The 17,978-nt window shown below is 32.4% G+C and overlaps 1 protein-coding gene across 14 annotated transcripts in view; it reads right to left on the reverse strand.

Annotated features, from left to right (window-relative positions):
- Positions 1-811: 811 nt before the first annotated feature.
- LOC126740724 (coiled-coil domain-containing protein AGAP005037) overlaps positions 812-17,978 on the reverse strand; it is a 196,606-nt gene continuing 179,439 nt past the window's right edge. For all 14 annotated transcript variants that reach the window (XM_050446858.1, XM_050446865.1, XM_050446863.1 and 11 more), the window contains 2 exons: positions 17,653-17,767; positions 812-10,444 (listed from right to left, as the gene is read on the reverse strand). In XM_050446858.1, the coding sequence (XP_050302815.1) occupies positions 9,290-10,444; positions 17,653-17,767 (1,270 nt within the window). In that variant the 3' untranslated portion in view covers positions 812-9,289. The remainder of the gene's footprint in view (positions 10,445-17,652; positions 17,768-17,978) is intronic.

The following is a 17,978-nucleotide window of genomic DNA, read 5'->3' on the forward strand; positions in this document are numbered from 1 at the left end:
TTGGTGGACAAATACTACTGTGGCCATCTAGGGACAAGAGTTTCATTCACAATGACAATACCACAGATGCTAGAAGCCCAAGAAAATGTGGAAGTTAGTACCTTATTTTAAAAAAATGGGTGTTAAGGTTTCTAATCCGTAATAATATTGTTTTTTTTTGTTAGACCTGCGCTAAACAAGGTATTGAGCCCATAGAAGAATAAATCACATGAGTGATGTCTTGTTCTAATCAGATAGACTCATGCAAGTAATTTTTGGCTTTTTAGGCTCTTTCTACTACTGTAGATGAATTACATAACTGGATATAAATATTTATGTTAAATTTACAATGGTTTTATTTAAAAAAATATATTTTTTTCGCGATTTTCCTACAGTATTTTGTGTTAACGAAGAATGAACGAGTTTTCTTGACAGTTTGGTGGACAAATACTACTGTGGCCATCTATGGACAAGACTTCCATTCACAATGTCAATACCACAGATGCTAGAGGCTCGAGAAAGCTTGGAGGTAAGTACATTATTTTGCCTAATAAGAGAATTTCATTTATGGTGGCTGTTGATTCCGTTTAGGATACGTTTTATTCTTTAAAAAAAATATTGGAACAAGGTATTGAGCCCATGGAAAAATAAATCACACGTCTTGTTCTAATGACATAGGTTCATGCAAGTGATTTTTGGCTTTTTAGGCTCTTTCTACTACTCTAGGTGAATTACATAATGGATATAGCGATCAGGATGTTAACTGTAGAAGTAAAGTCCAATTGTGATATGTTCACAAAGGACTTTGAGGTTAAAATAAATACACCAAACATACTTTTCCTCACATCTGTTTTATGTTTTTATTATAATATTATCTTCGAAATTACATTTGTTTTTATTAATATTATTGGCACCATATATTTTGTAGTAGCCGCGAGATTTCCAAATATTTACAAAGACATCGATTTTTTTCTCCATTTCACTATTTGTGACCGTTTGTTGTATTAATGTGTGTGCGACACCGATTTATCATAAAATGGGGCAGGCAGGGCAGGGCACGGGGGAGGGGGGGTAGTTGTTTCACACATTATACAATATACATATATATTAAAAATTTAAAAAATTACAACAAAATGTGTAGTAGTAAGTGTATTTTACATATTATACGGTTTAACAGTTATTGAGCCAAAGTGTACATCGATACATACGTATTATATTATTCTAAAAAATTTTAACCGATCTAGAGGGTGCAGCGTCAGCCAAATAAAACATATTGGGCTATTGAATATGCTAAAATAGAAACAGGGGGTAAAAGTTACTAAAACAAGTGTGTTCTTTGTTTTAGGTTCAATGGACCTCTGAAAATGCATAGATGCTAATAAATTTAGAGGTGCGTTTTTGAGATTAAATATATTTGGTATATCATTCCACTTTGCAGTCCTTTAAAAAATTTAATTAACATAAAAGAAGCAAAAAACATAAAAAGAGAAGAAGAAGAATAATTCTTCAAATTACTGACCCATTTCACTATGATCAGCATTATTGACCGAACTTTGTGAAGATGCATTAAAACAAATAAAGCATGAAGTTTAGAAACAAAAACAGTAATGAGGTTTTAAGTAAGTTCTTTATACCCGTTGAATATATCTATTAAATTATTCACAGCACTGTTTTTCTGGAGTTTAAAGACGAGTGATTCATTTATCACTCATGGCAGTTGAGTAATTTTTGTTTATTTTCAAGTCAATAAATGCAGTGTCTTTTCCTTCAAGAATAAATACTTAACTGAGCTATCTCTGATCTATCTCTGATCTTAGGTCTTGTAGTAGTGGATTTTCAAGCTAAAAGTCCAAAAATTGTTTCATCAAGAATATGCTTTTGTCTGTAGAGGTAGATTTGGCCCTATTTTTCCATCAAAGATCCTTTTTAAAAACCTTAAGTTAATTTTCAAATTTTGACGTTATTTCCTTTAACCTATATTTAAATTTCTGGATTTTAATCGAGTTTTTGTTCGAAGTGTCTTCGTTTTTTACCTTAATTATAGTACCTTGCTTTAATTTACTTGCTTACATTTTAATAAAGGATAAGACATCAAGTACGATTTTGCTATTAATTTAGAAGGGCCATCTACGATTTATTATTTTAATAATTGCAAAGAAGTAATTTTTATCTAATCTTAGACAGTTCAAGACAGTTTTTCCTTATCTAAGGGTTCTCAAAACTGAGATTATGTTTTTGATCCAAGCAGTAATTGCCAACATTTTTGAACCTATATTAACAAAATAATAAATAACCCTCCACCCTAAATTTAGAAATTAATTATATCTAGCAAGTCGTCCACATCAGAACTAACTATTTTCGCAGATGGCACCACTATTTACAGCCTATCGTGCCTCTGATTCTGGAATTGCAGAAGCAACTGAATTGTTTGCTAAGACACATGCCATGCTTGAGGTAACCTTCAGAAACTACAATAAACTTCATCTTTGTTCCTGATGTTTGACAACAGTGTTTCCTTGTTCCAGGACTGCATAGTTTGCACAGCTTTTTAAGTATTGCTAGTAGGTACTTCCATTTTAAAACTCTATCGTCTCCTGGTGACCCGTTTTTCTTCATGTTCATCAAACTCAATTCTCAAGTTGATAGTTCAGTTGTCAAGTTCGTTATCCTCTTTGACAAATTTTTTAATCAACATCTTTTAAAGGCAGTTTGACTTCACTTCGTTTCGTTTTAACCTCTTCAAACTCATCATTTTAATGTTTCTTCCCTACTACATTGAGTTTCTCTAAGCAATCCATACGACGTTGTAGTTTCTCTCGTTTCATCATTTAAATAATTGTAATTTTGCTAATTGGGCTAATTACTATAAGTGTTTGGTGTCAGTTGAAGTTACACTATTTCCTCTTCTTAGGTTCATCAATCCTATTTCGATTTTATTCCGGCAGTTGAAGTATTGTCTGTCTTTTTTCAAGTAATCGAATACAATGTTTTCTTGTTCTGCCATTGGTTTGCCTCTTCTCTTTGCTCTTCGTGGTCAGTTTGTTCTATGACGTCTTCAACATTGAAGGAAGTGGAAGAGACATATGTCTAGAAGTAGATAAAGAAATTAGTTTTCCTCTTTTTCCTGAAGATAGTGTTTCTTTGTTACAAGATCTCCAAGTAATTTCAAGTTATTTGGTTGTTCTTATAGGCAGTTGAATTAATTAGATCTATTTGTAAGTCACTAAGTACCATATCTCCTTTTTCAAAGATCTGCTATTTGATTTAGCGATCCTTTAGGCAGTTAAAGACAGTTTTTCTAGGTTCTAGTTTTCACAGGTTCATCAAACCTATTTCGTTTTTGTTATGTCAGTTGAAGTATTTTTTATGTTTTTTCAAGTAATTTATTACAAAATTCCAAGCAGTCCAAGTTGAAGTAATCTTTATCCTATTCCAGGCAGTTGTAGGCAGTTTTTCCGTTCTCCAGATCCCCAAGAGCTGATTTTTTGCAGTAGTTTGAAGTTTTGTTCCAGGTACTTGTTGCCAAGATAACTCTAGGTTCTAAAAATATTTTTTACAGCCTTCCAGGTTTTGAACTTTTTGGCCTCTTCTAGATTTTTTGAGTGATTTTGATGCTTTTGACGTGTTTATGCCTTTTAGGAGTCTTGAATTTTTCTTAAGGTTCTTCGGAGTAATTCTTACCATCTTCCAGAAATTGGAAATATTTTTTTTGCATTTTTCAGGCTTTTGGAGTTATATTTTATACTTTCTAGGAATTTTGGACACATTTTTGCGTTTCTTAGGATTTTGGTAGTAATTTTTGTTTTTTTCCAGAAATCTACTCCGGGACAAATTTTGGAAAAAAAATCATTCTATTTGAAGCATTTGACTTGCTAGAAATGAGTTAAAGAATTTGATTAAACCAGTGACCCAATAGAAGTCACTAGATATAGATATTTTTGATCAGTATCTAGATGTTTAGTCACCATCTTTTTGGTTCAGATCTCCCTATACTTCCTTCGCCCTTGAACACCCTTCAAGGCGTCAATCTTTGAACCTTCATAGAAACTTTAATTAAAAAAAAACTTTGACTGCCTGGAATATTTTTTAGACATTTGACCCATAGATTCTAAAAACGTTATTTAGCTATTCCAGGCAGTTGAGCCTTTTATTGTTTTTTTCATGGAAGCAAAGAGATGGAAATCTATATGGGTCAGGTCAGGAAGAAATGGGGGACATTTATCAACAGGTTCATGCAAAGGAGTCCAGGCAATGTGAGACTCAAATGCAATAATCTCGTAAGTAGAGGACCGACTATCTTTTCTTCTAAATCACATTGTTCAATTTCTTTCCAGTTTTACTGTATCTTGCCATATTGGTGAACTAGATATTGAACAAAACTATGCCTTTATTGTCCCAAAACCGCATGGTATCTTTTTTATTGATTTGCGAAAACGTTGCAAACGGTTCATTCAATACAGTTTGTGCTGGAAATCCTCTTGTGTCAAGGGTTTTTAACACACTGACCTCGGATTCATTCTGACGAGAAGTATTCAGGCTATATGTCCAAAAAACATTATCTACAGCCAATACACGTATTTTCTGAACGGAAAATGGAACATTCGAGAAAATCTGATCATCAAAAACTCACCCCTCATCAATCATTAATCACTATAAAACAAACAAAACACTGAAACGATTTAGGCCCTTTATCAAATACTTATTCAATAGCCCTCAATGGTCTCTATAATATGTTGGTGTATAAATTGTTGATATATAGTGTGTAAATAATTCTACAAATTTTATACACGATTAGCATTGTTTAAACTATTTTCAAAAATATTTTTAAAAGTCTTTTAGGCTCTTTGTTTTTTGGCATTTTGGCAACATGTTTTGTCGGGATCTTTATTATTACTTACACTATTATATGCGGTTCCACTTGCTTCTATTATTAACTATAGTAAGTACACATATGGTAAATGTTGACCTTTTAAACAATAATTTTGCACAAACGAATTTTCGAAAGTGTCTATATACAGTGAAAACTTTAATGAAACCTTGCAATGGTGCATCGTGTGAATTTATTTAATTAATAAAGTGGTAGCCCGGCTACAAATTACAATAATATTATTGACTAGAAACTTCATAAAAAATATTTTTTTTTTAGTACGCGTTATTTCCTAATAAATAAATATGATTTAGAGGGTTCGAATGTGAAATAGAATGCATAATATTCGCTATTTTTGGCCCTCTCATGAACAAAACTTAACAACTAACATTTAATATTATTTAAAAGAAAAGTTGCAACAATCCAAATACATAATATGATATGGGGTTTTTCTAATACTTATAATGTTGTGGTTATCTTTGTTTAAGGTTTTTCCTTCCAGGATATTCGTTGGATCAGATTTTTTCCCAGAAATTGAACGACGTTTCTACCTTACTTAGGCCTTTCTCAGGACTAAAAAAGGAGTGTGATTGGTTGTTTTTTGTTTCTAAAAGTCCTAAAGGTTTGCATCTATAATTATTAAATGTGTTTTACAAGCAGTTCCAGTAGATTCGATTTGAAAATTTGCTTATCTTAAATATGGTGTTTTAATACAATTTTATTTCTAGAGTTAACAGAATCTTTTTTTTTTAAAGCCTTTAATTAAAAAACTAAATTCTGTTTTCCAGGAGGTTTACCTTTTTTAATAGATATAATGGACATTTTAAAATAGGCTTATAATGTCTGATAGCTAAATGACCCAAATTTTTTTTTTACCTAATTGGGTGGCTCTTCATTTTTATTAGGTGTAAATTTGTAGATAGTTTATGAACACTCTTAGATAACAAATGCAAATTTTCAGATAACCGATGGAACTTTCCACATAGATTTAACGATTTCCAGTAAGTAGTTTTAAATTAGTAAAAGAAAATTTCCAATCTCTTGTTCTTCTCTTAGTTTCTTGTCTCGTTCCACTTGTTCTACTCTTTGTTCATCAAACTTCTTTAATAGCAGATCCATTAATCTTTCAATCTTGCCCTGACTTCTTAGGCTATCCTATCTTTCAGATATCCTTTACTTGTCACACCAATTGCAACGAAATTCAGTAAAAACATGCTGGTTACCTTGGAAGTTCCAGTAAGTTTGCTTGGATCTTTATAAACTTTGCCATTTCCAGATTACATTAAATACATTACACATTATGATACGGTTCCAATCCAATACGGTTTCCAAGCTAATTTTGTTTAATAATGTTAGACCTAACTTCGTGTCCTTCCTAGGCTTGGTTATCAATATCCCACTTCTGACACTAATTGCAACGAAATTCAGGAATACAGTCTTTTCTGGAACGCGCTTACTCCAGTGTCAGATTGACACTCTTTTTTTTAATTGACAACGTCAAAACTTCCACCTGACTCTGTTTCTGTGTGAAAGTCTAGGTAGAGTTTTAACAACTGAAAATTTTCAAATAAAATTTGGAAATTTCCAGTCAATATGGGACAGTTTGGAGATTCTAGGAATAGGGAAATAGGGTAAATAGAGGAATTTTCAGATATGCAATATTAGTTTATAGTCTAATTTTTAATTGCCAATGCTGTTTTCTGAATATATAGGAAATAAACACTTTTGGTTTGATGATTTTTTAGGAAATTTACCTAATAGTATGGCTCTGAAAGACCACATTAAACTTTTGATTGAGTGGAAACTCTTCGACAGTTAATGGACACTTTGAGATAATAAATGAAATTTTCCAGATAATAGATGTTCTAGTAATATTCAATTCATATTTCCAATAAGATTTGGAAATTTCAGTTAATATGTGATGATTTAGAGATTTCAAATAAGAATAAAGAAATAGAGGAATTTCTAGAGAGTAGCAACATTTTTTAGATACCAGATGGTTCCCCAATAGGAACTGCAAATTTCTAGATACTATTTCGAAATTTCCAAATTATAGGAGTTATTTAATAATAGGAAGTTATAGGAACAGAAATTAAAAATTTCCAGATCCAATTAGTAAATGAACATATTCAGATTCTGGGTGGAATTTCAGATTGCTTATAGGAATTGAAGTTTTTTAGAAAAGATTTGGAAATTTTCAATTAATGTGTAAGAATTTGTATTTTCCAGAAAAAAAAACGAATAAATAGAGGAATAGTAAACTTAAATGTATAGATGCTTGGTAGAAATTTGTTGATATGGGAACTACAATTTTCCATATAATCACCGAATATTTTCTAGTTAATGTCTGAAATTTGCGAAGTGAATATTGGTAAATGGAAGTTGCTTATAGTTGGAAATAGAAATGAGTTCTTTAAAGTGCATTTTTCCGGAATTTGCTGCTGCTATAAAACAATTTGATACGTTTTAGCAGAATGTTATTATCATTCGGAATATTGATGGTCTAGAAAATCACAAAAAGTAATTTTTTTTGGAATTCTCTTGATCTTTTGAATTTCATTTCAATATGGCAAATTATCATAAATACCCTTTAATTTAGTAATATCCACTTATCTGAAAATAACTAGATAGTACCTGAAAATTTCTGGATAATTAGTAAGAAAGTTTTAGATACGAAGCGGAATTTTTTAGCTAGAAACTGCAAATTTCCAGATAAAAACAACCAGGTGGTAACGATAGAATTGCTAGCTCCATCTATTAACATAGTATTGTGCAATTCTGTGATGGCCAAGTTTTTATTTTATTTTATAATTAATTCATCTTAACAAATTCCTGAAAGTGCAAAAAACATTGGACCTAAAAAAACAGGGTACATAACAGCTGAAAAAAACTGAATTGTCACAGTAATCAATAATTAAATTATTACAGTAATTATAATGAAAACGCATAAACTATTCAAAAGAGACTAAAAGGGATTAGTACAACGGATCAACATAAATGAATAGAATCCAAGTCAACAAAGATTTTTAAACCAATGAACAAGATAACAAATTATCATAGAAATGTTGTAAAATCTAAATATGAATCAGACGATATCGATAAACAGACAGATTTTGAATTATTCCGAATAGCATAAGGCTAAACTTTGGGTAGAAGCTTTCTATTCTTCCTACTCTAACAAGTGCTCAAGAAATCTTCAGTCAACAATATATGTTTAAGAATAGGACCTTAATTTAACACTTCAAAGTTGAAACAATATGACGATTTAGTGCAATAAGTACGACGAATAGTTAAAAGAAAAAGTAAATGATTACTAAGTTTCGTATCAAGAGAATTTCAAGATTTTCAAGAGTCTTTTATCAAAAAGTTACCTAGCTAGTTTTTCCATAGTACTATAGAGCTTCATGCTCTAAATATGTAACAGGTTATTTTATATACTGATATATCCTAGGTCCACTAACTGTCTAAAGAAATACATAATATAAATACTTTTACGAATTTTCACTAAGTGAAAATTTCAATTTATTAACCAGAAACTTCCAAATAATAAATAGGTGAACATTTCGAGATTCTATACGAATATTTCTAAATAATCAACGGAAACTTTCGCCAAATTATACGTATAATACAAAGTGTGAGTGATTTATTCATGTAGTATCCAGAAATGTCCAGTTACAATAAAGAAACTTACATCTTATTATCGAAAAATTTCTTCTTATTACCAGGAACCTTAGAATTATTATCTGAAAACTTCACTTTAATATTTAAAAAGATCAAATTGTGATTGAAAAATTTCACCTTATGACAATTTCCGGTTCAAGCGGAAGTCATTCTAATTTCAAAATTAAAGAAAAATCATTAAAGTTTTATATGAGATTTTCGATGCTCATTTGTAATTAAAACTCAATGTAAAGTAGAACTTTGACCAAATTTAATCATGTTTTTAAAAGTAGTGAGTAGATTGGTCACAAATAAATAAAAAACAGCTAATTTCTATACCAAAATTTTGTTTTTTTTTTCAACTTCAGGCCTTGATATTTCGGTTTTGTTTGCATTCCTCGCAGATCCTTTGTTAACCTCCTGCGTAATACTTTATAATAAAAATAAACGTATCCATTACTTACTTTTATCCTTAAAAAAACAGTTTAAAAATGATGATGCCAACACACACTCCTTTCCATTTTAACTAATTTTGAGAAAGGGCTAATATAAGATCGACATACTAGCGCTATCTACCATATCAAGTAATATTTCATCCAATAAACCTCAAAATTCAAAAACTGATTCAACCAGCAGTAATTTTTGAACCAAAACCATCTGACTCTAAACAAAAAAAACCACAACACGTCATCATTCTCCGACCCTTTGACCCCTTCGACGCAACCTCAGTTCCTCCCATCGTCAACACTCGATCTCCCCGGACACCTCCTTCATTTGCTGCGGTCAAAGAATATCCGTCTCGTAAACCTTCTTTTGCACCTCGACCCCCGGATTCTCGCTCGCCTCCTCACTTTTACTACTACTATCCACAATCGACGACGTACTAGTATCACTGTTAGTATTAGTCAGGGTAGTTTTGCTCACTAGACTAGCTCCGGTATTGGGAATATTCGTTAACGACCCGGTGATCTGTGACGTGGCCAACTGCAATCCCATTTTTTGCAACAGATTCGATTCGCTCCCGGTTTTCTTTAGCAGTTGATCGGGAGGTGGCGGGACTATCGCCAAAGCGTTCGTGCCACGTTGAAGTTGCTGCAGACGCGCGTATTGTTCTTGTAGAGCTTTTTGTTTGCGTAGCAGCTCCTGGTGACGCTGCTCCAGTTCTTCTTTACGGGTCTTGGAAGACTTTCCCTCTTGGGAGTTGACGCTCTCGCAACTGCTGGAATTCGAGGCGGATATGGGTACTTCACTGTCGCTACTAGGCACCTGTAGGCTCGACCCTACGTTACGCGGTAACGTTTGGGATTTATTCGAGTCCTTCAAACTGGATCGGTTCGGGAGGTTTCTCCTTAAGGTTTGCAGTCCGAGGTTTTGTGTCGCCTGCTCGAACTGGCTCATCGGCTTCAAAGGTAACCCGGGGGAAGTCGGAGAGGCCAAAGGGCTTTTGCTGCTCGTCCTGGGGGGCGGTGGTGGAGGTATACGCTTCCCAGAGGCGGTAAGTCCTTCGGTATTCCTCTCGGGCAAAGGAGGTTTGCCGGAGGCACTTTTATTCGCCAACGGTTGTATGGGAGGACTACTATCCGTATCGCTGCCGCTTGGATACGAGTGTAACCTGCGCAAACTGCCAGTGGCGGTGCTGACAGTTAAATTATTGCTGGGTAAGAAGCTGGCCGAGTCCATACTACCCTTTCGTCCGATATCACCCATTTGAGGAGCTCGGTTCGGGGGGATTCCTTTAACGGGAATGGCAGGCGGCTCGGAACTATCCGAAGAAGAGAGACGTGGGGGATGCGGTTTGGAAAACGTTTGGAGTTCCTCTAGCAGAGTGTCGAGTGCGTTCTCCTGACGGCTGCTATCGCTGTCGTTGGAGTGGTGGAGGTTTGGGGAGCAGTCTCCCCCGATGAGGAACGACCCCACGCGTGGAGAGGCGGCAGGGGGCTGTAAGAAGAGAAACGGTTTGATTTCTGTTGTAATGGTTTGGTGAGTTAGGACGGCACAGGGTACATTGTATAACGATTAGTGTTTTGTGAGCATTATCTGAGTTGTTTCAGTTACAATCAGAAGATAGTGTAAGGAACATGATTCTTATTAGGCTTTTTATAGAACACTGCCATTGGAACATTGAGAAATTTATATGAAAAGAGCCTAAAATGTAAGTCGGCAATATCAAGTTCTTATGAACTAGAACTAACGGATTTAAACAAAAAATTAAACGTTTAAAAAAAATCAATTTTTTCATCATTTTTCTATTGAATATTCGGTAATAATTTTTTTTTGGTTAAGAGATGCCAAATGCAAGTATAATCACTATCTAAATTCACAAAAAATATGACATAAATCAGATCCCCAATTCCTTTTTAAATTCTTAATTTGTAATATTTCAAGAAATCTGATAGGTCATATAAAAAATTGCAAAAATAAAATTAAAAAAATGTTACCTGAAACTAAGCCATTTTGTGCAAAAAAATCAGCCATCTACAAATCAGGTATGTCCAGTAACTCCAACAACTAAAAACGGTTTGTTAGAACACAGAACACAACAAATAATATAATATAAAAAAAAATAATAATAAATATAATAAAAACCAAAACATTGTGTTGTCACTGTTGTACAAATCTGGATGGAATGTTCATGATGCATACGAACTACATGTCACAAAAGTAAATGTTATGTAGCAAAATGATATTTAAAATAAAAAATGCATGCAGCATGCCCACAAGGAACCTATATACAAACAAATTAAAATAAAAACATGCAATAAAATCTTATCCTTATAGTAAGGTCATTAAAAAACTGGGAAAACCGAACCTTTTCTACAATTTACCAATGATAAATGCCCGATAAGCAAAATAAGCTACAAAACTATAAAAAATAAGCTACTCTCCAGTATAATAATAACTCCTCAAAAAATCTACTTTATATCAAAATTTTGTTACTTCTACTGTACTTTCCAAATAAAACTAAATTATGAGCTGAACTCTGATCCAGGTGACAATAATGACACTACAAAAATCTGTACAATTTTGACTACGGCCCAAGTATTATACAATAAAGTCAAGGTGCATCAGATTATTCCTCACACGGATCACGGATTTCCAATGGCACCTTACTATAAGGAAAAGCGTGATATAAAAAAGATAAAACATATATATAATATAATAAATATCTATACATTGTAGGAATCAAAAATATTGAAATATACAATTGTCCAATAAGCTTATTAGCCTCATTGAAGCTAATAATTTATAAGACATCTTGTATAATATAGTCTCAAATTTATTGGTCTAGGATAGTTTTTTTTTTAGGCCAAGAGGTCAGTGTTTAGTTGTTTTTTCATTATTCCATCAATGAAGGTCATTGATGGTCTAATAAATTAAGTCTCAGTCGTTTTTAGTAGAATATTTTAATGTACAAAGTTTTATTATTATTTTGCTACTTGCTATCCAATGCTATACTTTTAAAATTGTATAAGGAACACATTAGGGCCAGGGGCTAGGAATTTCTCATTTTACTCCATTTAAATCTTTAAAAAATTTGTAATTTATAAAATTGATTATAGGACGTTTTTTGTACGGAAGGCGATTTTAATAGAATTTTTTATTGATTCACATATCTAGTTTATTGAGAGCCATCGATGCAAAATCCGAATTGATTAGAATTTTCAAGCATAAAATCATTAAATCACTTGACTTATTTTGGTGGAGGCTCCGGAAGAACCCTTTCCTCTCTCTTCTTAATACGTATATAAAGATTACTTATAAGAGTCGTTTTACGTTTAACATTGTACTTAAATTGCCATCACACGTAATGGCCTAAATAAATTATAAAATCTGTAAAAGAGGAGCGAATTGAGCGGTAGTGATCTTCTGACCTAGTTACTTTTAACGTATTTTTTAAATGTTGGTGAATGTGCTACAAAACTTCGATTTACCACTTCCGGATGATACACCAATAACTATCGAAACCCATTCCTGTTATCACAAAGCTTATATAGGGTAGCAGGCATAAAATCGATTAAGTCACTTGATATACATATTGTGGTGGAGCCTTCAGATTAACCTTTTCCTATGCCTTTTTTATTAATTATATTTAAGAGTCGTTTTACAATTAAAATTGTACTAAAATTACTATTGCCGATAAATTGTCCAAAATAAATTATAACCATTGTAAGAGGAAAGGAAATTATGTGCTGATGCGTGGTCTCTAGACTCTTTTTGTTGTAGTACAATTTTTTCAATGTACAGGGTTGTATCTGCATTCTTTATTCATAGCTAGTCAATGTTTTATTTTAAAAATTGTACATAAACACCTTATACGTGGCCAGAGACTACGCATCTCAAAGAATTCCTCAATTTTCTTTATTTAAAAAAATGTAATCATTAAAGTAATTGTTCGTGGCCTCTAGCTGCTTTTTAGTACAATTTTTCAATGTACAAGTTTATTACTGTTTAAAGTAATATCATCACTATCTTCTATCAAAATATTGTACAAAAAACAAGTTACGTGAGACCAGAGACTCAGAACCCTTTAACTTCTTCCATTTAAATTTAAAAAAATATTCAAGGCATTGTGTGGTGGTGCGTAGCCTCCAACTGCTTTTTAGTACAAATTCTTTAATTTATAAGATTACCAATATTTACGATTTTAATAGATTGTACAAAAACAACTTATGCGCGGCCAAATATCTAGTTTATGGAGAACTATTTATTTGATATCAATGTTATGATTAGCATTAGCATTAATTTGCAGGCATAAGTTGATATATTTTGGTGGATGCTCCAGAATAACCCTTTCCTATCCCTTATTTAACTTAAGATTCCTTTTATGTTTAAAATTGTCCTTCAATTGCCATTACCACTAATAATCTAGAACGTCTTAAATAAATTGTAAAAGGGGAGAGATCTTATGATCCAAGAACTTTCAACAATTTTAACATCAGCCTTATATATGATTCTAGTGAGCCCAAAATCGATTAAATCACTGATATATTTTGGTGGAGGTTCCAGAATAACCCTTTTCCTCAATTTTAAACGTTAATTACTTTCAGTTATAAATTAAAATCGTTTTACGTTTAAACTTGTACTAAAATTGCCATTACCAGGAATATCCTGAAATGTTTTAGTTAAATTACAACCATTGTGAGAGGAATATGTGAGGTGGTGCTTCATCTGGACGCGTCATTTTTACTAAATTTTTTTTTAATGTACAGGGTTTATATTCGCCTTTCTATTTATTTCTATGCAATATTGTATTATCAAAATTGTAATTATTGTAGACCAGAATTCCGTAATTACTTCTATTTAAATGTAACCAATTGTGATGATTAAATAATTGTGTACGTAGCCTTTAGCCATGCACAAGCCGGTTTTAGTACAATTTCTTGATGTACAATATCATAATACGCATTCTTTATTTATTTCTATATAATGCTGTATTTTGAAAATTGTACACAGAATAACTTATGAGTGGTCAGAGGCTGCGGATCACTAAGAAGTCTTCAATTATTTCCATTTAAATATTAAAAAAATCATAATTCACCAAATTATGTGATGGTGCGTCACCTCTAGCTGTTTTTTAGTACAATTTTTTAAGGTACAAGATTCTCACTATTGAATCCATATTTTTATTTACTATCTAGAAATACATAAAGGACTTTTATCCAAACTACATTATCTTGATATTTCTCCCAGTTATGTTAATCTGCCAGTAATGAGTTCCACAAGGGTCATTTATTGTCACCGCTATTTTTTTTTAGTCAAAATTAAGTAATACCAATCAAGATGTTCTTCTAAATGAGACATAGAATATGTGGTTCTTACATACTACATTTTACACGAGAACTTCATGAACATTTAAATAATAAGGTTCCAAATAGGACGCAATGGACCCATTTCTTGGCCCTCTCGTTCTCCAGATTTAAGGTCATGCGATTTTTTTCTATGGGGGTTATTTTAAAGAGTTGGTGTATCAAAGGTTCTAAACAGGTATAGAGTGTTGACCAATTATGTTTTTATTTTCTTTTTGAGCAATAGCAAAAAACTCCAACATTATCTTCAATAAGCATAGATAAATGAGTGAACCCGTCAGATTCTTTTAAAAATAGCTCTATAAATATTGCACGTACTATACAAATATTCATTAACTGATAGCAGAACTCTTGAGTGTTATTTATAAATAGGTGAATGCGCCAGACAATTTTTAAATTTCTAATCATTTTAAAAATATGAAACGTACTTTAAGATTTTTTGAAATTAATTATAGTTAGACTCTTTAGCTGAAATTTGGGCTGTATTACCAGCCTCTAAATTCCATACTAATTAATTAATATTGAGCTACTTTCCATAGAAAAGCAAAAAAGTATTCCATGAGCAATTCTTTACACTAAAGTATTCACTTTGATAACTTGGTGAATGCACCAGGCCAATCTTAAATTTTGAATAACTTTGAAAGTTGATGAAAAAACAAAGAAAAACACAAATATGTCACAACATGTAATAAAACGGGCTACACGTGTTTCGCTCTAGTTAGAGCATCATCAGGCCTTTAGAAGCCATCCACACACTTCACAGTACATAAATAATCAAATAAACAAAGTTTGGCTTCTAAAGGCCTAATGATGCTCTAACTAGAGCGAAACACGTTTTATTACATGTTGTGAGACCGTGACTTTGTGTTTTTCTTTGTTTTTCGTCAATTTTGTATGTTGGTCTTTTAGAGAATAATGGATGAGATTTTTGGATTTAACTTTGAAAGTATGAGAGGTATTAAAGAAGTCTTTTCACTAAATCATAGTTGAACTATTTCTACAACGCTTGGACTATATTGCCGCCTACTAAATTAATTTTTATAATGTTATTATTGCAAGCAACAGCAAAAAAATTCCAATATAATAGACAAAAATACTTTAAGGGTTATTGACAAATTGGCGAATAGGCCTCAAGTTCTTTTTAAATAACTTTAAGAAGATTTAGGCGTTTAAATAAGAAGTATTAGGCATTTTATAAAAAATCTTTAATCACAACAGGACACCGAAAAGCCTTGTCAATAAATTGGCGAAAGCTTCAGACAAACTTTAAATTTCAAATAACTTCGAAAGTACCGAAGCTTCTAAAGAACTTTTTTCACTAAAGTTAGGACCAAGACCTCATTCAGTTTTCCTGTATGTTTTAGGCTCAACAACCAAAAATGCCAGGCTCCAGATTTTAGATACCTTAACTCTTGAAAGTGGTCTTGATGAATTGGAGAATGTGCCAGGCAAACCTCAAATTTCAAATATATGTATATGGGAGGTACTAAGAAAATTTTTACATTAGATCATAGTTTAATCTTTATTTAATATTTAGAATGTATTGTCAATTCCTAAGTAATCGACTTAAATGTTTATTACATTGTTGTTATTCCGTTAACAGCAAGAAATTTCAATATAATAATCACTAACCATTTTTTTCTTAAATTTCATTGAGTTATTGGTGAATGCCTATATGGTGAAATTCTATTCAATTAAGTCCTAAACTACGAAAGGTAATATAGATATTTTTTCACTAAATTATCTTAATCAAATGGCGAAAGCACCAGGCAAATTCTAAATTTTAAATAACGCCGAAAGTTAAAGGGGTATTAAAGAAATTTTGTTAGTAGATCCTAGTTAGACCCTTCATTCAAAGTTTGGCCTCTATTGCCAACCCCTAAATTCCTTACTAATTTATTAAAAATAAAAATTCTGTGGCGTCAGATGTCATCTAACGAGAGACACTGAACTAGTGTCGAGAGGCGTCAGACTACGTTCTCTCCTTTAATTAAACATTCATGTTGGTTATTTAACTTAGTTTTTTGTGAGGTTCAGTTTTAGTTAGTCGCACGTTTTTTAGTCTGTATGTCGCGTAATAATTAATGATCTTGTTAGCGTTTATTTTCTTAGTTACTCTACACTTGATAAAGTGAAAAGTGATCTGGACACTCTGGACACTCTTTTAAATTGTAAAGAAATCAGGTCTATTCAAACCTATTTATTTTTTTTAGAGGCACTAATAATTATTTTGTACATTTTTCTCACTTAAATAAATATAGCAACAATTTTTACGAAAAACTCACTATTTCTTGCCTTATTTGGCAACATTGTGAGCTAATCCGGCCCGAAAACGTGACGAACGCGTCCGACACTGAGCACATTCTTGGGCGCAAAGCGGTGTTGTCACTTGCAGCAAAAAATACCAGCTTCTCTTACTATTTTTGAAAAAACTACCTTACACTGACAATTGGATAGCTACAAACCTTTGAAATTTCGAAGAAAAAATTAAAGTATTGTTGCTACATACTGATACGTTGCTTTAGACCAACAAATCGAAAACTAAAATATAATAAAAAATGTGCATGAGGACTCGTTGAATAATCAAAAGAATATAAAAATTAAAAAACCAAATGCAGTGGTGCTCGTACTGTGCAAAGGGGGAGGTCCAGTTTCATTGTTACAGATAATAGACCAATAAATAAAAAACTATCCTTCACATACGGAATCATGAGCCAAAAAAATAAAAAAAAAAAAAAAACGTCGTATACGGGGGCCTGTCAAAAACACTGTAATTACGGTTAAAAATGGATTTAACTTTTTGAGCTGACCCCGTATAAAACACCATAAAGAGAATACATATATAAGTATGTAATAATATATAATATATATATATATAGAGATGCAGGCAAATAAAAACGGTTATTTTTAACGGTTAGTATTTACTCGTGAGGCGTTATGGCTTCTTTGAAGTTGGAGCTCCACTTCCAGTCATACTATATAGGTAGGGGGGCGAAAACGTTAAAAAAAAATTAATAAATTTCAATAGAGGGATTTTTTCTTTCTAGTGTTTGCCATAGTGATCAAGCTTGTTTTTTGTAAAAAAAAAGGTGAAAAATTACAATATGAATTAAGCAAAGGAGGTAACATTGGAAATGCGTGTGACACACAATAAATTGTGTTTTATTTTTAAACTAACTGTTAGAGGGGAACAATTTGTATTAAAAAAAAATTATATATTAGTGTACACAAACTGATCCCAAAATTTCTTATTTAGTTCATTAACATGCATTAATTAACTAAAAAAGCGAGTTAACCTACATTAAAAAAAAAACACTACAAAGTGAGGTTAGGTATTACCTTGCTGTGGGTGCTAAAGGGTGTGACGGGGGGCGTTTCCGTCGCGGTGGGGGATAAGCGGCCGTCATTGGCCGAATTGGCGCATGGCAATCGTTGCTCTTGCACACTAGCGAGTCTGGAATAAGGTAGCTAATAAAACGTGACTATTTTGAGGTTAGGAAACACGTAATTTTTTTAATGGAATAAGTTTGAAGGTAACCTGGTCATAAATTAAAAAGAAAAACTAAATGGTTTTTTGTCGCTATTTCCAGATGAGTTTGCTCAAATATTTTATCCCTCTATTTTCAAACTCTGCATGTAATAGGTTTCGAAGCATCTGTAAGAGC

The sequence above is a fragment of the Anthonomus grandis genome, chromosome 9 (assembly GCF_022605725.1).
Source record: "Anthonomus grandis grandis chromosome 9, icAntGran1.3, whole genome shotgun sequence".
NCBI lineage: Eukaryota > Metazoa > Arthropoda > Insecta > Coleoptera > Curculionidae > Anthonomus > Anthonomus grandis.